The sequence below is a fragment of the Thermobia domestica genome, chromosome 10 (genome assembly GCF_964235325.1).
Source record: "Thermobia domestica chromosome 10, izTheDome1.hap1.1, whole genome shotgun sequence".
In the NCBI taxonomy this organism is placed as follows: Eukaryota; Metazoa; Arthropoda; class Insecta; order Zygentoma; family Lepismatidae; genus Thermobia; species Thermobia domestica.
Window position 1 is genome coordinate 87062993 of NC_137463.1, and position 26712 is coordinate 87089704.

Below are 26712 nucleotides of genomic sequence, written 5' to 3' on the forward strand. Positions count from 1 at the left end.
TTCGATACTACAGGCTTTAACTATATAATAAGGGATATTGTCAGGACCCGGAGAAGTGTTTCCTTTATTATTATTATTATTATTATTATTATTATTATTATTATTATTATTATTATTATTATTATTATTATTATTATTATTATTATTATTATTATTAGTCAGAAATACGAGACTCATAACTCAAAGCAAAATTGACTTCGACTTTACACTTTTTTTTTTAAAAAAAATGGACACGATGGGTCAGTGATAAGGCACTCTAATGCTAAGGTTTTTGGTTAGACTCCAGGTTATATGACAATGTGGCAGACAGCATCGTGTTCATAGGTTTCTTTGGGGCCGATTCCAACTATTCTCTTCATTCAATAAATTCTTTAATAAGCATTCGTTGATTCTTTTCCGTACCCTTACTTTACCTACAAATTTATTTCCTTCACTAGAATTTATCTCCCAAATGTTTTGAAAAGAATTTGTTACCATGTTCACCCTTTTTAAGCAAAAAACAATAAATTGTTCATTATTTATTTTTATTTTTATTTGTTTATTTGCATCGTGCAGTGGAAGATTGTATCTTGTTCTGAGTTTTATAGTGCGAAGAATATTGTGCTTTAAACTAACGTTTGTTTTCTTCCGTAATATATTATTAGTATTGCTAATCTAAAAGATGTTTATGTAGAACTGATATCAATATGGAAATTTATGTAATGGTTTGTATCATAAAATTACGACAAATTAGAGATAATAGTAATAGTAGATAATAGGAATTATTCTAATATTCTATTCCTAATATTTTGATTTGTAAAAGAAAGAATAGCACTTGCAATATTTGGAATTATTGTGAAATGCACTTGTAGAATCTTTGATAAACAAAAGAGAAACGCACTAAAGCACGAGTTAATCTTCTTTAGACAGAGGTGAGCAACATGCTTTTTTTTTTCATTTAATCTAAATTAAAAATTCATCTTCTCAATATGGATTTTTGATAAAGTCTACAACTCATGAGTAGTTAAAAAAAAGCAATTATATTGAGGAACAAGTACTTGAAGATTGATGATTTGTGTTGTTTTCAAGTTGATACATTCCATTGACCTCTATCCTTAGCCAACTGGATCCAGTTTCTACTTTGTATCCCTCTTGGGTTCGAATATTTGTCTTAGGATCTTGTTCTCAAACACTTTCAATCTTTGTTCTTCTCTCAGAGCAAGCGACGATGTTTCACGACCTTACAGCACAACAGGCATGATTATCATTTTATATATTTTAAGCTTCAAATTCCTCGACAGACTTCGCCATGACAAAAGGTTTTGAACTGAACAATAACACGAATTCTCTGCTTTTAGTCGACATTTAATTTCTTCGTGAATATGATTTTGGTCTGTTAATACTGATGCTAAGTATTTGAAAGTATAGAAAAAAATAATAAAAAGAAAACTAATTACCACATTCTTTTTTATTATTCTTTTTTAAAAATTTACAGCAAACTAAAAGACTTTGAGAAATATACAACGTTTAAGCCATGGTCTTTACTGATTACCTGTACATATTTTTGATCTTAAGGCATTATCTTCATTTTTGCTTCAAGCGTACATACATTTAAAAAAATGTATAGAATTGCGTATTGTCATTCCGGTAAGACCATAGCCTTATTGCACAATACTTTTAGAGTATATGTAACAAACATTATTGTTATGACAATTATTTTAATAAAACGTCAACAAAGATGACAATTATTAAAATATTTGCGTCATTTTTTAAACAATGTAACTATAGCACCGCTAATTACTCTCAGATATTTTCATATTTGATATGGAATTCTAAATTTTTAACCTTAAAAAACTTATTATATTCTACACAATTATTTTAATATAAACTTGATATGAGCAATATATTTCTTTCTTTACATATACTAAATTTGACTTCGGAATTAATTACTCGTATTTATATAAACCATATATATGTACGTAGATGATATATATATAAACCAACATTTATGGCCAAATTATTTTTTTCATTTTGAACTGGAATGAATACTATAGAATTAAAATAATTTTCCTACTTGTAGATTTGTAGGAACTTTCAACGTAACAGTTCGTACACACAATTAAAAACAATAGCACGCTTTAACATAGAATTCTACTGGCTTCTATAACTGTACATGTAAATGGAAATATTTTTCTTCTTTATATATATATCTATATATTTAACTAAAAGTATAACTTTAATAACATATGAAAAAGTGGGAAATGAAAGTACAGTCTTCTTCCACAAGAAGGCACCTGATATGGTTTAACAATTCTTCTTTCTTTGTACGTTCAATACCACATCTGTACAGTATCTTCTCCAATCAAACACATTATCACAATCTTTGTCAATAACACACCGTGTATATACACCAAAACACAACAAAATAGGTTATGCTCTGACGTTGCATTCAGAATCCACTCATTATATACAATACTCTGAACAAAACAACTTTCCTTTATTTCAATTTTTGATAATAGTGAACACTAACAATAATATATATATATATATATATATATACTTATATAACACATTAACAACTTGTCCCAATATTTTCACATATTTATTACATTAACTATTATTATGGCAAATAGTTTTACTATCTGCCCATTAACATGATTTAAAGATTTTTTTTTTTAAATGTTATATTTTAAACAGTTTCAACAAGAAACATTCTACAATGTTTCTGCTGTGTAATGCCAAAATTATATGATTAAGTACATGTTGTACTTACTACATTCAAACTGATCAAACCTTAAGATTTATTTTCAACTAAGTACAAAATAAGGAAACTAATATGAATTTTGGAAGTACTCTCTTCTTTTTTTTTTTTTTTTAAAAAGAAAAACTCTTATTAACATCGTAATTGTAAAATCCATTTTTGTTGTTGACGGAAAAATATAGCCATTATACTTGCTGACAATTGTACTGACATATTGAAGGCACAGTTCCCACTTAAGAAACAAATTATTTCTAAAGTATTTTTATTTTTTTAATATTTATATTTATATACAAGTTTAAAATATACACACAAAAAGTTTAAATTTAAAAATGTTTCATAACAACGTAGATGTTCTCTAGAAATCTTAGATAACAACTTATTTTTTAAAAAACATTGCAATACAGTATAATTGCTCTAAAAAACGTGTATACGGAAGAACATTGTTGTTATATAAAGTTAATTACATTCTTTGAAAATATAAACTACCAAATATAGAGATCTCTATCTATCTTTTATAAAAAAATAATTACTTTGTTGGTAAGTTTGTAAAAGCAGACAGAGAGACGAAGAAATTGTGGGAAAAAAATAACTGGCATCCTGACAAATAAAACAACTTCCTTACCTAGTTTACCGATGAGTTACCGATACTTGCAATATCTCGATACTTTCAAACTATCTCTTAGATTTATACTTCTATAAGAAAAAAATTCTCAATACTTTCTACACCACGATACTTGCAAGCCATTGTTATAGAGACCTTAAATACAGAATATGAATATTATATTAATAAAACTTAATTAACACTTACACAAATAAAGCTAAACTATGGAATGGGATAATTGTGAATATCGCCAATAGTGATCTTACCTGAGCGACTTTGCAGTGTAACAGGATTAAAAGTGACAAATAGAGGAGCCGAATTGGTCCCGGTAGTGAAAATTCTTGTGTTTCTCAATAAAAGCATTGTGACATTATTTCAAAAGGCAGTGGCAGTAAGTTCAGATTGATATGATTAATATTATTACTTTAGTTATCTTCCGAATATCCTTATTCAAGATGTGTAAAAAGTTTATAAATAACGTATATATACGAAAGATTATAAATCAAGATTCAAAATTTATATAAATGGCTAATGGTTATAACAAAGCAGATGAATTTTAAAAGACAATATATGAAGAATTTTAAACTGAGCAAAGAAACCTTATGGCTTAGAAAAGTATCGGGAATCAAATATTAAAAGTTAGAAATAGATATTAATATCAAGTATCGAAACATTATGGTATCGTCTCATCTTAATTTACGTTAAAGAACGCATAAAAATACTAAATTGCAATACTTCACAGCTCACAAAAATTCTTTGTGCGTACGTAACCCTCAATGGGAAAGTATACACACATTTTCCACACTCACACACACGGATGAAATGTAGCACCAAATACTGAAACATATTTACCAAATTAAAATGAGGAAAACTAAAATTTTTCTTCTTTTCTCTAAAAAGATATAAGAACATGAAAAAAATACCCAGATATGACCACAGTAAATGTTAAAAAGGATCCTTCATTATCTTCGTAGTTCTTTGCCATGCATGTTCCTTAAAATATCCATATCACAGGATATCCTTCAGTTCCACGCTCCATGCTGTATACATTTTTTGTCATGGAAAAAAAATTGTTTGTTTGTTCATTACTCTACTTTCTATCTCCAGGAGGAGTGGAAGGTATCTGAAGGGTAGGAATGTCATATCATACCAAGTGTCACTACTTTTCATTTTACTGTTTCTTTCTAAAACAAAAAGAAATTAAATGTCTATTGCTTCTCGGAATTCGGTAGACATACATCTACCACATACTTCATCACATATTTATATTTTAAGAAGTCCCTGCAGCAGGATAAAAAATATAAGAACACGTAATTATCCTAAGAAGTAACTCCAGATTCTGGAGCTTCTATAAAGGCGGGATTTAGGGTTTCCATTGTGTCCTTCTTTCCGTTAGTTGGAGGATAGCTGTTTTGAGTGAGCTGGAGTTTGTGCTGATGGCCATTTGCAGTGCTTCTGTCTTTGGTATGGCCGTTCTTCTCAACAGGATAGTGGCTAGTGCTTTCAAGGTTTAACGTTTCCTGTCTGCCACTGTGTCTGATGATACACCCGACGGATATGATGAGAAGAAGACCACCAAGAGCGAAAAGGCCGTATGAAATGGCAGCTTTTGCGATGGGCGGGGCGTGAGTGGCCAAAAATAAAAGATCGGTCACCTCATCTGGGAGAACTTCGATGCCCTGTGAAAACAAGAAAAGTGATTTTATTAATTGTGTAAATCACATCGTAGAATAAGGAAGGAAGTAATATACCAAGCGTGTAAAATTTACTATTTACTTAATAATTTTATAATAGATGTTGAAATTCATTTTTAACAAAAAAAAATATATCTTTTAGGAATTTATACCATACATATTATTTATTTATTCACTACAATTGTTTAGTTTTGTTTACTTATTTAATTAAAAAAAACTTATGTGAGTGTTCATTTGAATTTAAATTCGCATAGTTTTCATTATTAACTTTCAATTCGTGCACTTTGGTATTCAGACTATACATTTATTTCTTTTACAATAGCTTCTACTGTAGCATATCAAACAATATCAGATAAATTTAAAACGAGTTTATGAATTTAATTTAAGCACATAAACAGGAGCAATCACTTTATTCGTGTAATTAATGACTATCACATATTATTATTATTATTATGCTATTTAATAGTAATAAATTATAAATTTGATATTTCAAGTTTCAACATGCTATAAGCATATTCCAATACTCAAATACATACTTAAAAATTTTCATGGATTACAGTTCATACGAATTTAATATAATCTTACAGTAATCACTATTTTCAATTATATTTTATAATAAACTTGATTCACTTTACAAATCTTTTAAGTTTTTTTTAAATAGTTATTTGACTAGTACTTTTGATGATAGATGTTAACTTATTAGGAAATGGTAATTTATTATTATGTTACTGGAAATAAAGATTTATATTATTTTCTAAATAAACACATACATACTGTAGTGTATGTGACTGGCAACATTAGTAGTATATGTATTGTAATGTAGATATCTAACAACACTGCATAGCAGGATGACAGCTAAGTTTGAGAGAGTATGTTATGATGCATAGTTGGCATGTTAATTAAGTATTAATAAGTAGTAAACACGAAGTTGTTCATATTAATTAACCATTAGTAATTACAATCGGTGTAGAAGGTAAATATTACATTCAAACTAGATTCACGAGCTGAGATTTAGGTATTACTTTTGCAAATATTAAATAAATGTTTGGTTAGGCCTAAAATATATCCCAAAAAATTTGGTGTTAGAAATGTACAATAGTGCTAAAATTAAGCCATTGTACGTAGTAAAATTAAATTGTTCAGTTCATTTAGGACAAGGTTACTTCGTTTTTTTTATTTTATTTTATTTTATTTATTTTATTTTATTTTATTTTATTTTATTTATTTATTTATTTTTTTTTTTTTTGTAATCGATGAAGCCTTTACTTGGTATTGATGCATGTACCAAGCTGGAATTAATTCAGAGAATCAAAGTAAAGCCTGTTAAAGTAACTAACAAAAATTATGTGATAGCTAATGATAAGGATGTCTTTGAAGGTGTAGGAAAGTATACATATAAAATTCACATGTAACGCCTATTGCAAAATGATAAATGATAATAATCGCCTATTACCTAAATGATAATGTAACGCCTATTGCACATTGGCCCAAAAGAGTTCCTTTAGCTATTAAGCCTAAACTAAGAGAAACATTAGAAAAACTACTAGAAATAGATGAAATAATTTGTAAAGAAGAAAATCCAAAAAGCTGGATAAATAATCTTATTTGGTTTTTCTACTATTATAAACACAACCTTAATTACTTATTTGGTTTTACTACTAGTATTAGAAAAAACAAATAAGTTACTAAGGTTGTGTTTATATTCACAAGATTTAAACAAAGCTATTAAGAGAAACCATGCACTCATTTTTACTGTGGAAGAAACTAGCTCTAAGTAATAAAAATCCGTTTAGTGTGCTTTGCTGAAAAAAAGTGGATATTTACTGTGTTGAATTAGATGAACCATCTAGTAAGTTGTGCACATTTAGTACACCATTTGGTTGTTGGAAATTTCTCAGTTTCTCTAAAGGTTTTTCAAAAACTAAGTGAGACATATTTTGGAGACATTAAGGGTACAGTAATGTATTTTGACAATTTGTTAATTGCCGCAGATACGGAAGAACACGATAAAATTCTGAAATAGGTGTTTGATAGGACTAGAAAACTATTAAATGTAAAATTTAACCCTAAGAAATTTCAGTACAAGGTTAGTGAGGTTAAGTATTTTGGATACATTTTGCAAGGAAAGAATGAAACCAAATCTTGACATGATTAAAGTAATTACCGAACTAAAAGAATCAAGATACGAGAAAGAACTGCAAAAAATTTTGAGAACGATAAACTATCTAAATAGATTTATTCAAAACTATTCAGCGTCAACTGCCCCATTACGTAAATTGTTGAAGGTAGACACTGAGTGGTAATGGTTACCGAAATACTCTGAGTGTTTAAAAGAGGTGAAAAGAAAAGTGTCAAACTCGCCTGTGCTAGCTAATGTTGACAGTAATAAAGAAATAGTGTTACAATGTGATTCGTGAAGTGCAGGTCTAGGTTGTTGTTTGATACAAGAAGGGCATCAAACAGTTTTTTTAGTTCATGTAGAACGGATACTGAGAAAATTATGCTTAAATTGAAAAGGAACTACTTAGTATCTTACACGGGATACAAAAATTTCACACATATATCTATGGTAGAAGCGTGACAGATTAAAATGATCATAAACCACTTTATCAATAACGAACAAAAGTGTAGCACAAATACCATTGAAAAGATTACAATGTATGAGACAAGCAAGCGAAAAACGTAAGCAAGAACTTTTACAAGCAACACAGATACGGTGCTTACTAAACTGGTAAGTTTACATCATAAGGAGTGGGCAAATAATTAAAGCTTAGATGATGATAATGATGTTAAACACTACTAAAAGTTGCATCAAGACTTAACAATGAAAGATAGTCTTGTATTTACATGTAGGAAGTTTAGGAAAACATATGTTGGATCAATTACATAAAGGTAATTTTGGGGTCATGAAAACAAAAGCTAGGGTAAACCAGATCAAGTACTGGCCAGGCTTAACGACTGACATTGAAAACTCGATGCTAAAATGGACATTATGGAAAAAAATAGAACATCAAATTGCAGGGAAACCTTAATATATCATAACATACCGGAATTACCATTTGAGAAGGTTGTTATTGATATATTGGAATTTTGTGTAAAATCGCATCTGATATTGATGGATTATTATTCAAAGTGCTTAGAAATGATTCCTTTGAAGTCGAAAACATTTACTGAAATAATCAATAAACTCAAAATTGTATTTTCCACTCATAGTATACCTAAAGCTGTTATATATGATAATAAGTCGTTTGCTCAAGGAAATGTTTGCAATTTGCAAACGATTGGGAGATCTCTATTGTAATAAGTAACCCGAGATACCCGAAATCAAATAGTCTAGCTGAGAAAACTGTGGAAATAGCGAAACGAATTTTAAGAAAATGTCATGATGAAAATAAAGTTTGCTCTGACGTTGTTAGAATACAGATAAACTACTATCTTAATCATAAATATTGTAGGAAGTACTTATCAGTGTTGTTACTCTAGTTATATTTAGTTTAGTTCCATATGTAATTGTAATACAAAATCAACTTTTATACTTCACCCTTTCATTATAAACTTCAGTTCTAAAAAGTGGGATTTGTTAAATTTCGATACTAAACTTGGGGAGCACTTTTCATATTAGGGTTCAATTAAGGCTTTTTATGCTAACAGACAAAATTAAAGAAGGTAGAGTGCTGAAGATAATGGTGTTAGTTGCAATACTTTCGAATAATCCAGTTCTAAGAAATACAAGTTTACACTAGCGACTGTAAAGTAATTCATTGACACTAGCTGCTCACTAAAAATAGTCCCACTCACAAACGACCTAGAATTACAATTTTCTGAAAACAATTTTGTGCTGCCAATATATATAGTAATGGTATATAAAATTTTAAAAAATAAAGGTGGTCAAGCAACTGACCAGAATCTTTATTGAATCACGATTCTTTTCACTCCATCTGTTTAAAATGAAAGGAGGGTCTGTAAATATGGAGATAATTTCGCTGCTCGGCAGTATAGGATACATACGACTACAATTGAGAGGCAGAAGCAGACGTATTGAACTTGCATTGTATAACATTGTGTCTTATTCATATTATTTAACGGTGATATTTCTAAGTATACTTTGAAATGTTCCAAGTAAAAATGCATACAAAATTCGCATTCTTCAAAATTAAACAACTTCTTCATACCGACGCATAGTAATTTTATATTTGACTCCGAGATTCAAAAATGGAGGCATTTGAATTCATATTCATAACGAGATATTTAATTGAATATCCATTGGTAAGAAAGTTGTAACCGTCTTTTCATACACAATTGTAAAACATGAGAATAAGAATTTTCTCTCAATTTAAAGTAGTTTCCTACCATGCATCAGCCTCAAAAGAAACCATCTATAGTTTCAAGATATAATAAAATTGTAGCATTAAAAACCTCCTGAAAATTTTAATTTTTATGTGTTACAACCTTTTCAATAGTAAATACTGAATAAGTTTCAATGATATTTTTAAAGTGTCGACATTAACATTAGTTCGTTCATCCAAATGTGATTTCTACAGAAAAAACTTGAATAATATTAATTAATTATTCTATTAATTAATATTATTTTTTTAAGTTTTAATAAACATATAAAATCAGACATCAACATGCATCTGACATTTAATTTACCTCATTTCTTAAATGTTGTAAAATACTGCATTGCAACATTTAAGTAATAATTTCAAAATCTGTAAATTTCTCAACAACTGAAACCAATATCCATTTATGTATAAATAACTAACAACCTCAAACTACAATTAACTCGTTATAAGCATTCAAGTTAGTAAATACGTATTAACTTACGTCTTCAAACCAGAGAATTGGGAACACGATATCTGGGAAAGTTGCAACTTGCTTGATATCCACTACCTGACTGACAGCCAAATTAATCTGTACTCTTGCTTTGGCACTCATCGTGGTACCCATTTGCTGAAATCACAGGAATACAAGATGTTACTTGTTGCAGTTCATATCAGACAAACATTGTTCAAAGTTTCTACACATCAAATATGTCTCCCATGTCTCTTTAAAACATGGATCTTTACTATGAGTCAGTATAAAATTCAACGTGGGAAGAATATAAAATTGAGCTTTTAAAATGCCCTAGTTACGTAGCTTTTTTAATTTATTAGAGGGTTGTTTCATGAACTCTTTAAATTAATGGCTAAAAGATTAAATTATAATGAACACAATGTAATTGTAATGGTTGTACACTGTTCTGGAATAAGAAATTATCATATAATAAAGGAAGCATAAGAAAGTTCGAAAGAAAGAAATAATGCTTCATTTCAGTCAACACCTAAACAACTTAATGTAAGAGTAGATCAATATGTTCTAATTTAAATTCGTAAAATGGAGTACTTAATATAAGGAAACACTTAAATCATGAACAATTTTAGTGACAATCAGTCTTAGATCTGATTCCCAAACAAAGCTTTCTTTTCTTTTTCATATTTATTACATGACATTAGGAGAAGAAAAGGCCTCTTGACACAAATAGGTAACAAACATGATTGAAGCATTTATAAGTGATAAATACGCTTGAAATTAAATGAAAATGAAATGAAATCTTTGAGTTTTACGTCCCACGGTTATGCCGGTTAGGCTAAAGGAGACGGTGATTATGAGAAATGAATGAAATGGTGGAATGGATTATGAGAAATGGGAGAACCCCGAGAAAACCCACGCACACGGTGTTTGTCCACCACAAAGTTTACTTGGCGGGAGCAGGGTTTAAACCAGGGACCCCAAGCACCAGAGGTGAACGCTCTACCACTGAGCCACCGCGGCCCCAATACGCTTGAAGCATTCCAATGCTTTTCTTGAAATTTCTGGGTTCAAGATGCTATTATAAGTCCCATAGTCCCATATAGCCCGAACTGAGTAAAATTTGTTTCATTCTAACTCAACGTTTTCTCGTGAATTAGACTATTGAACAAAAATAAATAAATAAATTTCTTTTATCTAAATATAGTAAAGATTATACAGTATAATAGTACAAATTTTATCATTACATATATATATGTACCATCTTAAGAAATTGATAATATATTACTGAACTACTAATTTAATGAAGTAGTAGGATGTAGGGGTCAGTGTATTTAAAATAAGACTAGCATAATTTATAATCATGTAGTAAACCTCGATGCTACACCCATTTATGCAGCAATGTATACCTCTTCTAAGAGAATTCTTTTCGAAATACAAGAGATATATTATTTGAAATTGCATTTCCTAAAACAAGAATTTAACTTTAAAAAAGAACAGTATAAAGAATGCTGAAATTTTCTGGTAAGTAAGGAAAATTTATTATCCATACTATATTATTTTATTGATAACTTTCATTAGACTGTTCACATAACTGTACATGATAAACAAAATAGTTTGATTGTTTTCTATAGTTCTTTTTTTCACCATGTAAATTTGGATATACTGAAACAGAAATGAGAACACATGCGCTTGAAAGCTATTGGAGAAATTTCTTTTATTTACTCTTCCCATACATGGAAAGATGACAAAAAAATCCTCAATAATCTTGCTGAAAATACACTAAGTTTCATCAGAAGAGCGTTGAGGTACTATATAAATTAAATTTTTCAAAGTAGAAGAAAGAAAATAGGTTTTAAGAAGAAATAAAAACATTAGAAGCGAACAAATAGAATTACAAACAGGGGCGGCTTTAGGATTTTAATTTTGGGTAGGCGCGCTCGCTGGCTTATGGATACATATACACATTTGATTGATTAATGACATTAGGAAATTAGTTTTACAGTAGTAGCTGATGCTATTTGTTAAATAATTGTCTACCATTAATATAAATAGTAGAAAATATATTTACTTTTTATAGTATTTTTTAGCGTTTATATATTTTTCAAAAGTTTTGGGTAGGATCGTGCTTACCCGGCCTACCTGCTAAAACTTCCACTGACTACAAAGGCTCAAATGAAATTTTTATTGGAACTATCTAGTTAACACTGGAATATTGTTAGCGAAATTCTTGTGGAAAATAGTAGATTTACACTATTACAGGAGTCGTAAGGAATAAATGTATATTTCTCAGGAAATATTATATTGAAATATATGCAACTTAGAAACCTGAAAGTAAACTTATTAAAAAAATCTTACTTCTCTTATTGACGTATGATAGCAATCATTGAAGCTATAGTATTTAACTTCAGACTGAGTACACATTAAACGTAATCTAAATTTTACAAATGGGAGGATTATCTCCTTAAAACTTACATTAGATATATTTCTAATGCTTCACCCTGACAATGTCACATCAAGAACTTATATCATCGTATAAGTATACAGCAGTGAATATAAAAATATTAAAAATTACAAGTTTCATATAATAATTTATTACAAAAAATGCAATATTTCATGAAGAGAAAATGAAAAGTATACTTACTGGCTGGACATCAAGGAACAATTGATGTTTTTCCTTTTCTGGTGGACTAATGCCTTCTACAGCTTCTCTAAGGGATGGGTCAGCGAGGTAGAAATGAGGAAACGATAACATAATTGGAGAATCTAAAATTTAAAAAAATAATATCATCTATAGTTAATATATAAAAAAATTCATATCACTCAATACTCAATACGAATTTATTATTATTTCATAAATATTTTAATGAAGAATTAGGAAACAAGATATTTTCATAGCCAGAAAAAAGTATAATAATAATCGTGCATCTTATGTTTAAAGAAGGTATCATATCATAAAATTGTCATAGTTTTACGTCAACAAGTCATTTCAACGTGTCGTTTTTTCTCAATTTTAACTTCATTCAATGAAGAAAAAAATATTTCTGACCTAAACAAAAATCTATCTCAAAATCAATAGTTATAGAATCAGTAGGGATTAGAATGGAGTTTTATTTGTAATAGGATATTTCCAAATCTTAAATATCGTTGATGCTACTACGACAAATATTACGAGTTCTGTTTTTCCTGTGAGTACTGGTTGAAGTTATGTAAATCCAATTTTTAAGCACTTCATCATGTTTATGACTTATCTACTAAATATTGCGTTTTGTAAGTTTCGTCAGAGGTTTGCTTTACAATTATTCGTTTTTTTTTTTTTTTTTTTCATGTTTAACAGTTGTTTCTGTTTCTTTTTTTATATCAACAAAGTTACAATTGTTACGTTGTAGCTATAATTAATCGATTATTAGTTTCTAAACTTGGATGTTGCTGATCCGGTGCGACTATTATTAAAACCAATAAAAGTGCTGATGAATGAATGAATGAGTGTGGATTTTATTATAAACTATTGTAGTTTTCTCTGTCTTTCTTTCCATCTGTTAATTAATAACAGTTAATCTACAAACGAAAATGTTCAAATCAAAATCCTTCGCCCTATTTATTTAAGTTCTTTTTATTCGTTTTCTATTTCTTATTCCAGAAATTTCTTTAATATAGTTTGTACAGGGTGATCCGGAAGTGGGCGTATCCTCCTTTTAGTTTCAACAGTATAGTGTTAGTTATGGTAGAATGTCTGTACTCAGTTACCTTGAACTCTTAAGAATCTTACTCTTAATGGTCACCATCCATGTGTAACACAGCTGAATTCTGCGCCAAGTTCTTGCAGATGTTTTGCGGAGATACTCCGGAGTCACGAGGGCGAAGGCGTGTTCCACAGCTGCTCGTAATTTCTGCGTTGTGTGATATCGAGTGTTTCTTACTTGTTGCTTCATGAAACCCCAGAGAGCATTGTCTGGTGTTGTCAGATCGGGACTTTTTGGAGATCAGGCAAAGGGAGCTGGTAAAAGTGCACAACCTCTTCCAAACCAGCGGCCAGAAAATGTCTGATTCAGGCACGTGACTCGCGAAGTGCGCTGGTGCTCCATCCTCCTGTATCACAACAGTGTCTTTGATACCATTTTCTTCCAATTGAGGCACCAACCATTCGTTAAGCATCTCCAGGCAAGAATGTCCATTAATATTGTCTTCGAAGACGTACAATTAGGGGTACGCCCTCTTCCGGACCACGCTGTACATTAAAAATTGACGTTCAATCAAAAGTTACTTTCCACCTGCAATTAATGTGTGTTCTATTGAAATTGATAATTTTAAAGAAGCATACTTTAACGTCCTTCAAATCTTCTTGTATTGTTGTTCCTGTGTCATTAATGTAAGATCTGCCACATTTATAACGTACTATATACACACAGGTGTTCTGGGAATAAACCGACAAATTTAGCATACGTGTTTAGGATCTCAATACAAGAAAATTGGTCGGAAACGCCGAATTAGGGGATGAGGAGAATTTACGGTTATTAATGGAATTTGTTGTAGGACGGCTACACTGAATAAAATAACCAATAAAGTTCAAATACTTGTTCAGGACCTTAATACAAGAAGAAAAGTTTATCTGCAACTTTGGTTGAAAACTCCTAATTACAGACACGGGCCAATTTAAGGTAATTAGTGCAATTGGTGGCTACACTGAATAAAATAACGGACAAACTTCAAATACGTGGTCAAGACCTCAATGCAAGAAAAAAATATCTGCGACTTGGGTTGGAAACGCCTAATTACGGACATGAGGTTGTTTTAAAGTAATTAATGGAATTGTTCATAACATGTATTAAGGTTCTGAACACGTATGCAAAGTTTGTCGGTTTATTCCCAGAACACTCTATATATACGTGAATTTTTTATGTAGGAATAATCTTGACGTAAATAAAGGATACAAATCTTACAAGAAACAGTAGGTGTTTCACAACTACTAGCATTGAGATGAAAATGAGATATTGGTGTTAATTTGGTGTGAGTTTCTTCTTGAAAATGGAGTGCCCTTAAAGTACAACTGAACTTATATTATTCTACATGTTATAACGTTTGTAATATGTGAATGACTTTTCAAGATTTTAAATCATTTATAGTAAAATGATACACAATTACATTACATTACATTAGAGGCTTTCATTCACATTAGAAGTCTGCATACTCCCGGCAAATGAAATCCAAAACATGAAAGCTTTTTTTTTTTTTTTTTTTTTTTCAGAAGAGTAATCACTTTAAGGTTTAAACAAGATGAAAGATAATGGATACTAAATGCATTATACATTTAGGAAAACAAAATGGGTATATTGTCCCTACATACACACACACACATTATACACACACTGTATATATATATATATATATATATATATATATATATATATATATATATATATATATATATATGTGTGTGTGTGTGTGTGTATGTGTGTACAGGGTGTTAATGAATTATACCGACAAATTGTAAGAGTTGATTCCTCACATCAAAATAAGAGAAAAAATTCTATGGACTAATGGAGAAAAGTGCATAGTTTCAGAGCTAGGGATGTTCAAAATGGTCGAAAAGCTAAATTTCAGTACGAGCTATTTCGAATTTGGGAAACCTGGAGTAGCAGTCTATATCAGCCTGACGAAAGTCATACATACGTAATACAAAAATGCATATTTCATCAATGTGCAATGGGTGTACAAAGGATTCTCTCACAGGATATAATTCCCAGACATGTTCCCAACAGAATTCTCAGATATGTTCTGATTTCAAGATAAGTCTGAAGTAGACAAAGGTAAGCCTTGACAATGGTGAATACGGAATGCTTCAGCTGGAAATCGGAAGTGTTAGGGACCGCCAGCACCAAGGTTTCTTGTGTTCAGAGTAATGCGTGCTGCAATGTATTTCGTCATGGTATATTTTATGCTTTATTCACGTATACGCGTGAAACAAATCATCGCAGTACGTGTTAGTCCGAACACGAGGAACCATGGTGCTGGTGGTCCCTGACACTTCCGACTTACAGCCGAAGCATTCCGTATTCACTATTGTCAAGGGTTACTTTTTGTCTACTTTGGACCACTTTGACATCAAAGCATATCTGACAATTTTGTCAAAAGTACTTCTAAAAATTATATCCTGTAGAGGATCCTTTATACACTCATTACACATTGATGAAATATGGATTTTTGTATTACGTATGTATGATAGAGACCGCTACTCCACGTTTCCTCAAATTGGAAATAGCACGTGTTGAAATTTAGCTTTCCGGCGATTTTGGACAGCCCTAATTCTGAAACTATGCTCTTTACCCACATGTCTATATAAACCTTTTCTTTCACTTGATATGAAAAATCACCTTGTACGGTTTGTCGGTATAGTTCATTAGCACCTTGTATATTCAAAACGAATATTTGAAGTCAGGAAAAACATATCAAGACAAGTAATGGAAGAAAAATAAGAAGAATCAGGAAAAGAAAAAGAAAGAGAGGAGAACAGATATTCCAATTTTCCAATCATTATTAACGCTTTAAAAAGATTGTTTTTGAAGTATGCAGTCACATATCTTGGTTCTCTTCAAAAATCATGAACAGTAACTTACAAATTACAGAAGTTACTACACAGGAAGCATTGGGCTCCGGTAGTGTAAGAAGTTATGTCAATGAATAGATAATCACATAGAAATAATAATAATAATAATAATAATAATAATAATAATAATAATAATAATAATAATAATAAAGTAGAGTTAAATAACATGTCAGAAAATTACTGCCAACATTTTATTAGAGAACCAACATGACAGTGGAGAATTATGGACTCCTGAACAACTGAACTGTAACAATTGAGAGAACTTTTATGAAGAATATCACGTTCTTATGTATAACCACACACTAAGTTGGGACTATGTAAAATAAAAATATATTGGTTCATTGTGTAATCAGATCCACACAAACATTTGATACCACATAAAATTCTTAACCTAATTTTTAACAGTAATCGTCCTTCACGTAGTGTGGGAAACAATCACTAATTAAGAACAGGACAGAATTGGTCACAAGAAGAAAAACACGCACTGACAGCATTCGATCGCGTAGAGGGGAAAAATAAGAACAAATGTTGCGGGAGAAATATTAACAATTCCAAATATTAACCCTTTTATTATTCATTTCCTACAAATTATTAAGTATATTTAATTTTTTATTCTTAAAAAGACTTCTCAATAAGAAACTGTTCTTCATTTTCACACTTGACTGAATAGATGTATCTGTGACTGAAAGTATGTATCTATTGAATTTAAGCATTTTAAATCTAAAATAAATAAGTTCATATATACAACACATCACAACAGAATGAGATACGATTTGCTTGATTCAAAGGATTAGACGTAATTATGAATAAAATGTAATTGTGTGTGTTCAAAGTGTACAATCCATAGCCAAAAAAACAGTTTCCAGAAGAGTATATATATATATATATATATATATATATATATATATATATATATATATATATATATATATATATATATATATTAGAAGATAGATACATGCTTACCATATTGGCAAAGACTGACGTTAAACAATCCATTAGGCGCGCAAGGTGGACCAGCTGGACAGAAACAGTCGTTTTCAGGATTTCTTGAAATGTCAGCAAATACGTTAGTTGGGGGGCTAAATCTGTATGCCTTAATGCCCTTGATTTCGACCTCGTTTTGGAAGGTCAAAGGCAATAACCGACACATGTCTTTCTCGTAGACGTAAAGCGTTGAATTTTCAGTAATGGACGGAGGGAAGATTGACCCATCACTTCCATTTAACCTGTTACATTTCTCTGTCTTCCAGTGCGACATGTGACTGAAGCCATTGAAGCGATTAACCAATCCGTAATTGGTTATATCCTTCTCTCCAGTCCATACAGTTACTATGTCTTTCGCGGTACCATTTTTCTGTAAAAGAAAGAGGGAAAAATGTTATCAATAAAGTGTAACTTATCGTATACATCAAAAAGATAAGAATTACAAACATAAAATTTAAACAGGTGTAAAATGACGTTAAAAAGTGGTTTTGTTTTAAAGAATTTGAGAATAAAGAAGTTGGATTGATATAAAACCTAGCCAAGTTACTAAAAATGAAAAACAAAAGTCTGTAGAACAATTTATGGGATATTACTTTTATGAAGAAAGTATTTCCAGATCTATAACGATGACAAGTAAAAACTGCTTTTACTGTTTTTTCCTCCCGAATTATTTAAACACAACAGAAGTAAGACTAAAACACTATAATGAATTGTGAGTTATTTGATTCTTCAGTAAGGAACATCAATTTAGTTTTAATAACATTAGGATTTTATCCTCTTCTTCCATTAACGAAGAAACATTAGTGGAAGCTGAAGATTTTAAGATTGGAGGGCAAACCATCAACAAGATCAGGCATGTGGACGACACGGTTATTATAGCCAGAACCAAAGAAGGACTACAAGAGATGATGGTTAAAATAAAGCAAACAACATGGAATGGAAATCAACATCGAAAATTCCAAAACCATGAGAATATCTCGTGGAAAGACGTCCTTACGGATCCGAGTAGAGTAAAGAGACTTTGAACAAGTTGGTCAGTTCAAATATCTGCGAAGTCTTTTGAGGACAGATGCTTACTGCATCAAAGAGATCAGGTCAAAAATTACCATAGCCAAAAAGGCATTCAAGAAAAAAAAATGTCACCCCTAACCAGCAGGCTTAACTTCGGCCTAAAGAAAAAGCTGGTCAAGTGCTATTAAATTACCTACATCTACAAACAACAGATAGACGTCTTAAGTATATTGTTGTATTTCCTTCTAATCTATATTTGCATGCAGCAAGAGTGAAAGACTTACTCTCATATACGAAAAACATAAGTGGCTTTCTCACCAGCTAGTTTTCTAGCTAGTTTCGTTGTCGTGTGTATTTCATCTCAGATCACTCTTAGGAAAACTGGAAGAAACAAAGTTTGCTAGGAAATTCAGGAGGGTTATAGATGCCATGCCCCCTGACACATTCTGTCCCTGGGATTAGCAACTTCTTTTACCGCATAACGTCTTGTTTGTGTGATGTCTGCTATACTTTCTCTCTCTCTGTATATATATATAATATATATATATATATATATATATATATATATATATATATATGTGTGTGTGTATGTGTGTATTCCGAACATCCAAGTGAAGCATACTAGAGAGTAATATTAAAAGAAATGTGTTTTCTTCAACAGCATAGTTATGTTGTGTATCTATTTTGTAATGCCAATGTGTCACTATCCAGTACGTATATACCTCTAACCTAGAAGCCAAGAGACAGTATTGTTTATCTGTTCACGTTATCTTACATTTATCATTGTGTATATTTATTTCTTTTAAGTTTTCATTATGTTTATTCACTCTTTTATTCTAAATTTTTAAAAATGCAAGAGAAGCTGAAGGGGGACAGAGATTACAAACTAAAGCGAAACTGAGTAGACCGCAAGTGACAACGGAAGACCAAAATGTTTCGATTATTGAAGCTAATGCAGCAAACCCGTTCGCTACTACAACAAAACTGAAAACAACTTTAGGTCTGGAATACACTTCAGAGACATGTAACTGTATTCATATTATTTGTTCGGCTTTGCAGGTCAAACTAACAGATGCACTTACACATACTCGCTTAGAGTGCGCAAGGACGCACATCAACAAGCCACAAGACTTCTGGAACCGTATAATCGGGAGTGATGAGAAAGTGTTGAGTTTATACGAAGGAGGAAACCTGTTAAAACGTTCTATAATTTGTTATTTTACGAAGACATGCTCAAAATGGAGGGCTCGAAATTGAAAAATTCGCAAAATATCATCTCTCTATGACTTATGGTTTCCGAGATATGGCTCTTTAAATCTCTCGAAATCGGAACTTTTTTGACCAATATCTCGGGAACGGTAAAAGTGACGCGAAAAATTCCTTTACTTTCTCAGATAATTTTTGATACTCTATCGAACGGAGGGCTCAAAATTGAAATCGAAATATTCATAAATAGCAGACACACACACACATATACATATATATATATATATATATATATATATATATATATATATATATATATATATACAGTGGCGTAGGGAAGGGGGGGCCGGAGGGGTCGGCCCCCCCCAAAGAGGTCCGACAATGTACTTTGGTACTTTGATGTTTGTAATTTTTTATATATTTTTTATGTTTATATATTTTTTTGTTTGTAATTTTTCTATATGTACCTATAACAGCACTTGGGCCCCCCCAAACACACATCCTGGCTACGCTACTGTATATATATATATATATATATATATATATATATATATATATCCAGGGCGCAAAATTTCAAATTCAAACGCACTCGCCAATCCAAAAATGATTGTCGCCAGTATCTCTCACGTACAAATTATGAAGGCCCCCCTCTTTCCACGGCTTTTGGTTTGACAAAGGAAGAGATTACATCTCTCTCGTTGACGCTTCAGGAGGCAAACCATTTCGATTGAGGGTGGGAAAGGAGGGGGCGAATTACAAGGTTGTGAAGACTTCACTTTCCATGTCCGTTGTGAAGACTTCACATTCGGTGTTTTCTCTCACTCAGTGACAATTTTTTATGTGCGAAACAGATACTGCGCAGTCTTGTGAGTTTAGTTCACACAGCTGCGCAGCTATTTCTACAGAACACTGGTCGCCAGCTCTAAATTTCTAGTCGCCAACGGCGACCTGGCGACCGGAAATTTTGTGCCGTGATATATATATATATATATATATATATATATATATATAGAGAGAGAGAGAGAGAGAGAATTCAGTAACGAACTTTTTAAGACCGCAAAACAAGAAAAGAAGCACTCAATTTATTTGTAATTCACTATACTTTGAAGATTTTATGGACAACGTTCGAATATTGCAAATGGATTCGCTAGACTGATCGATGAAACCATTTAGATGAGAAACCTACGCTTATAGTCGAGAAATGAGATAGAAATTAAGTAGTTGTTCAAGGTAGATGAGGAAGTACTGACACAAATAATTGCTACAATTTATATGATTATTTCAGAAGTCACTAAAACACGTAGAAGACATCAATTAATCAGTAGTTTAGAGGTTCGAATTGCCTTCCCAACATGCGAGTGAATTGTTGTTATGGTGCTTGATTGTTTCAGTGTTATTGTGCTGTCAATTGAAAAACAGAGCAAGGGTGCATTTTTCACACTGTGCTCAAAAGTGCCACGTCTATTTTTTTTCATATTGTACAAACCATAAGACTAACTGCTGCTCTACTTCGACGTTGTTGCAATTTGTTTTTCTGGCTAATCTTGTAGATAGAAGTTTTTTTACCAAATAGTAAGTTTAAAATAGCACGTCCTACTTGTTCCATAGCCTTCTCTATCATTTGCACTTTATACTTGTCAAACAGGATCTGTATCTGTGAATTATAATATATAGCTACAACAGCTGATACATCTAAAATGGTGATATTTCTATCAACTAAAAGATTTTATTAGAATACACATTAGATAACAATCTACACCAGTATAAACTACACTAATATACTACTAGTCCATTCTATTCTATATGCATTATAGTGCACTTCAAATACATTGATTTTTGCATGTTCTATTGACAAGTAAGTGTTGGTGCCAGTAGAATCCTATAAATCAGTGGTCACCAAACTTACAATAGCTCTTGAGCTACCGTACTGTTTTTAAATCCTACTGTGAGCTACCAACCAAAAGAACTACCCACTTTAAAAAAAAAATCTTAGATCTGTTTATGGAGGAATCAGTAGAGGAATCAAGGTTAGCTAACACGATCTACCGAAAATGTCTCCGCGAGCTACTAGTAGCTCACGGTAGACGGTTTGGCGATCACTGCCATAAATTGTCTTCTAGTTTGATCTCAAATATTAATGAAAGAAGTAGAAGTTCTAAATGATAATAATATTTCATTTAACAATGGGTATATTATATCCGAAACATACTAACATTTACACATTTGGTAAAAGTATTCCAATACTTAGAGAAAACAGTAAATTCTGGTTTTAAAACGATTTATTTAACACGAATGTATAGAAACAAAATATTCGTGCCCAATAACGTAAAATACGTATAATACATTTCATGGAGGATATAAAATATACATAATTTATTATTATTATTATTATTATTATTATTATTATTATTATTATTATTATTATTATTATTATTAGCTTGTCTTGCATATCCAAAGAACTCCACCTGTTATCTTTAACCGATAGGCATTATATTTTCGATCTGAATTTTTTAAATAATATTCTTTATGGAGGTTTCTTTATTGATGGCTTACGTTTCATAAGAACTCCTTACCGTAACATTAGAAAATTTTGTTTCTTTTGTCTGCATATCTCTACTCTAAAATTTTCTATTTATAAATCTATAGATACTGCAAACAAATATTACTTTATTCTAGATATGTTCCAGACTAACTTTGTTAAAGTTCGTTCAGAACTTATTAAATTTCTACAGGAACTATAATGTTTACTTATTTAATTTAGCGAGGTGCTATTTGAAAGGTTTTCCTTAAGTGTTGTTAGTTCGCTATTTATTCATCTATCTTTTATTTTCCTATCATCTTTTCTTTTCTTCTAGGTCTAAGCTTTCTCTCTCTCTCTCTTCGGATACTACACTTTCTTTTTATCTTAATTATGAGTCTTATTTACATGTCCTATGTAATCGTTTTTAAATTTTTTGTATGTTCATTTTATTGCTGTTATTATTTTTATTTTACGATATCGATTGCATGTATACCTTGTATTGCTAATGTATTTGGCCTCCTGTTAAATATAATTTAAGATCGTTGTATATGTAGGGTTGCATTATCATGTGCCTGCTGTCTGGGCGTACTTGTGGTTATGTATGTTATTTGCTACCTAATAAACAGTATTATAATTATAATTATACTTATAATAATAATAATAATAATAATAATAATAATAATAATAATAATAATAATAATAATAATTATTATTATTATTATTATTATTATTATTATTATTATTATTATTATTATTATTATTATTATTATTATTATTATTATTATTATTATTATTATTATTATTATTATTATATTTAGATAGTCTGATTTGCAATTTTTAATGTAGTGATTCTAGTTTTAAATATTAAGTAGAACAAATATTTGGTGCAACAAATTGCATAATATTTGAAGCAAATTGGAGACATTACAGGAAGACCTTTTTAAATTACAAACACTTCCCGAGTTACATAAATAACACATACGTAAATTTATATTTAGGTCAGACATTTTCAATGTACGTAAAATTTACGAACGGTTCTTACATATGAAGTAAGAAATATTACTAAAGTTTCTAAAATTATATTTCCGAGCCATCTAGTGAGTGAGGCATGGACTAATTAGGTAATTTACTATTTCTGAACTGCAATTCATTATTTATTTCTTTGCCATTGGCGTTGTAAGAATATAATGTTCTGACCTTATCTATAAAGTATATTATGTAATTGAAGTTTTGCATTTCATTATTATTGATTTTTTTTTTTTTTTTTTTTGTATTTTTTAATATGCACTACTAACGTGACAAATCTTAGTTTATGGTAAGAATTCGACCTACTTAAATTTCGATTTACGCAAAAAGCCTTGGAACGATCTATTTACTTAAAATGAGGGCAGTCTATACAGAATACTTCCGAATTTTCGTTATTCATAATGTAATTCTTGAATTATGTTAAAAGCAACTTAAGTGTCTTCGGTATATTTTATGGCAAAATATCTTATTCTATTCTACACATAAATTTCCTCTCAAAAGCATATACAGAAACAGTATTTACTTCTCAAAACAAATTATTAACAAAAAACATAATATATGGAAAAACAAATTACTATTGAAACATGATGTTTAATATCTACAAATGCGGTAAAGTACTGTAATATTTTTAAATTTCATTATCTGAAATAGTAAAATTTAGTAAATTATTAATTCGAAACATGCTTTATTAACGGACGAATAATGAATATATAAGTATGTATTTCTTTTTTAAAAGAAAATATTTGCTTTGAAAGAAAATATTATTCTAACAACTAAAGTAAAATTGATTTTTAGAGGTAAATTTATTAACATATAGTTATAATACATATGAATATGCTTGAACTCTTGAATGCAACAATTCTTCTTCAACAATATACAGATTCAGTGTGTGATAATGTTGTGCCTTTGTGTATGTGCTATGAACTTGCTTATAAGACAAGAAAACCAAAGATTAAAAATATACGCATGTAGTTGTACTTTTTCGAAAAATTGTCCTATAAAGTGAAATTCTGATTTGATGCAATACTATTAAAATGGAAAGTTGAACGTATTTAAATGTTTGAAACCTTTAAATATTTCTATTAGAAATCACACATACAAGCAGAGACAATATATACATAAAGAAGAGAACTGAAAGTTATAATGCTAATTATGAGTTAATTATCTTCAATATTAACTGCGTGTTAAATCATAATCATCGTTATTAAGTAATGAAGTTAATTACTTTAATTCATTAATTAAAGAAAAATTTTAGATTGTAATTTTGTTTTTCTTTCTTTTTTGTTTTCTCTAATATAATATAAAATTTAGAATGTTATTAATATTTAAAATTGATAAATTAAAAGAACATTTTTTATTTTAAGAAATTCTTAGAAGAAATGATGTGGTGTGCCATCTTTTAATTTTTCATTTACGCATAATTAGACAAAGCGTGTATATTTCATGCTTTAAATAACATTATTCCGGAAAACTCGAGATGTACGGAGAATACAGAAATTAGAGGAGATCTAATGTTGGTACATAAAGAACTATATCAAAAATAACATAAACCTTTACTGTCTTTAGAATTCTTGTCAGAAGATATAGAAGGAAGACTGTAACATTAAAAATATCAATAATGATTTGAGAGAAACAAAGAAAAGGATTTCTAATATAATTATTTATAACTGTATAAAAGTTACTGTTAAAGAAAGATGTATTACTAAAGCTAAGTAATAAAACCTGAGATTAACGGAAAGCAATCATGAACTAAGTAATTTAGTATTTGTCAAGAACATAATTCTCGTAGGGGTATGTCAAGGATACGTAGCAAAGCTGCAATCTGATACTTAACATATCTTAATTGAAATGACTCGATTATGTACCTAACTTATAAAAGGACAAAGCGCGAAATTTTCCAAATTGAGGCTTTATGATACTAACTAGCTAACTAACTCTATAGCCTATGAAACCTGAGATTCAATGCCACATTCACAAGCTCCCCATTGACTTCTGTCCTTAATCAAATGAATCCATTTTCTACTTTGTATTCCTATTAATATTGTCCTTCCATCTGTGCCTAGTCTTCCTAATGGTCTTTTTCTGGTTGGGTTTCCAATTAAAATTTTGAAGTTTTTCAACTTTCTTGCATTCTGGCTACATAACCTGTTCACCTGAGCCTTTCAGACTTGATGCCTCTTACAATGTTCGGTAAACGGTACAACTTATGCAGTTCCTCATTATGAAGTTTCCTTCACTCTCCATTCCCACCTCTCTTGTGTCTGTTAATGTTGATCCTAGATATCTGAAAGTATTCAGTTTGCCAAAAGTATTATTTGATATTTTAGCGTATCCATAATTTGCAGTATTATGGTTACGCTAATTCCCACGTATTTGGATTTTTCTGCATTTACTTCTAAACTCATGTTCCTGTAGGATTTATTTAATAAAACTTCTGGGTTGCTTTCTATTGTTCTCACGCCATCCCCTATTATATTTACATCATCAGCATACACAATAATCTGGCGAGAACACTGGTTAGTATCTTTTATTTTACTTCCAGCGTATTCGGAAATAATAATGGCGACAACGTATCTCCTTGTTTCAGGCCATTTTCAACGCGAAAGTTCGTAGGCAAGTATTTTCTTACTCGGACTTTATTTTAATATTCATTTGAACATATCTTAATTAATCTAACTGGTTTCTTTGGTATTTCGAATTCAGTAAGAATGTTGTACAATATTTTACTCCTAACCAAGTCGTAGGCCTTTCTGAAATCATGAATGCACAGGATAAATAATTAATGTAGCGGAGTACTGCATTCCTATTTCTTTTCGAGTATTTGACGAATGGCAAATATCTTGTCGCGAGTTGATCAATTTCGCCTAAACTCGCACTGGTAATCTCCAATAATTTCATCTGCTATGGGGTCGATCTTGTTAACAGAATATTTGAAAGGATCATGTAGGATGTTGACAAAAGAGAGATGCTTCGATAATTGTTACAATAAGTTTTGTCATCTTCGTTGGAACAATGATTGACCCTTATATTCCTATGACAATTTATCCATATTTGTTCCACATATATAATCTTTTTTTAAAAAAAGAAAAACTATTTCCCCTCCTCATTCCCGATCACAATTATAGGAAACATTTATTAATCCTACTAGAAAGTAGTAAATGTAGTAAGTTAAGATTATTAACTTAATAGTAATAAAATATAAATTTGAAATTATTTTTTTTAAAGTTAAATTCTTGAGCAATAATAGTTTAACAGATTCAGGTGTACATTATATGTCACAATCGTAATTTTAACGCTTAATCTTACATGCGGAAGCATGTGGTTCCCACTTTATAGCAAAGTGCGATCAACATTTCATATTACCTAGGTGCTGCAAAAGAATTTTAAACTCGAGTAACTAGTCAACTATAATCTTAAAAGGAATTTCATTAATTATTTATTTTACAGAAGAACATTATAAATATTAGTTTTAATTACATTTTAGATGTAGCTAATTTACTTTTATGTGCAAATTAAGTGGTACTATTGATAGTG

The 26712-nt window shown here is 30.4% G+C and overlaps 1 protein-coding gene across 1 annotated transcript in view; it reads right to left on the reverse strand.

The window, feature by feature from the left end:
* Positions 1 to 1432: 1432 nt before the first annotated feature.
* Positions 1433 to 26712, reverse strand: part of emp (epithelial membrane protein) — a gene marked incomplete in the record, with an annotated part of 264557 nt that continues 239277 nt past the window's right edge. Inside the window, 4 exon segments of the mRNA XM_081728188.1 lie at positions 1433 to 5020; positions 9860 to 9985; positions 12468 to 12589; positions 17394 to 17784. Of these exon segments, the coding sequence (XP_081584314.1) occupies positions 4661 to 5020; positions 9860 to 9985; positions 12468 to 12589; positions 17394 to 17784 (999 nt within the window).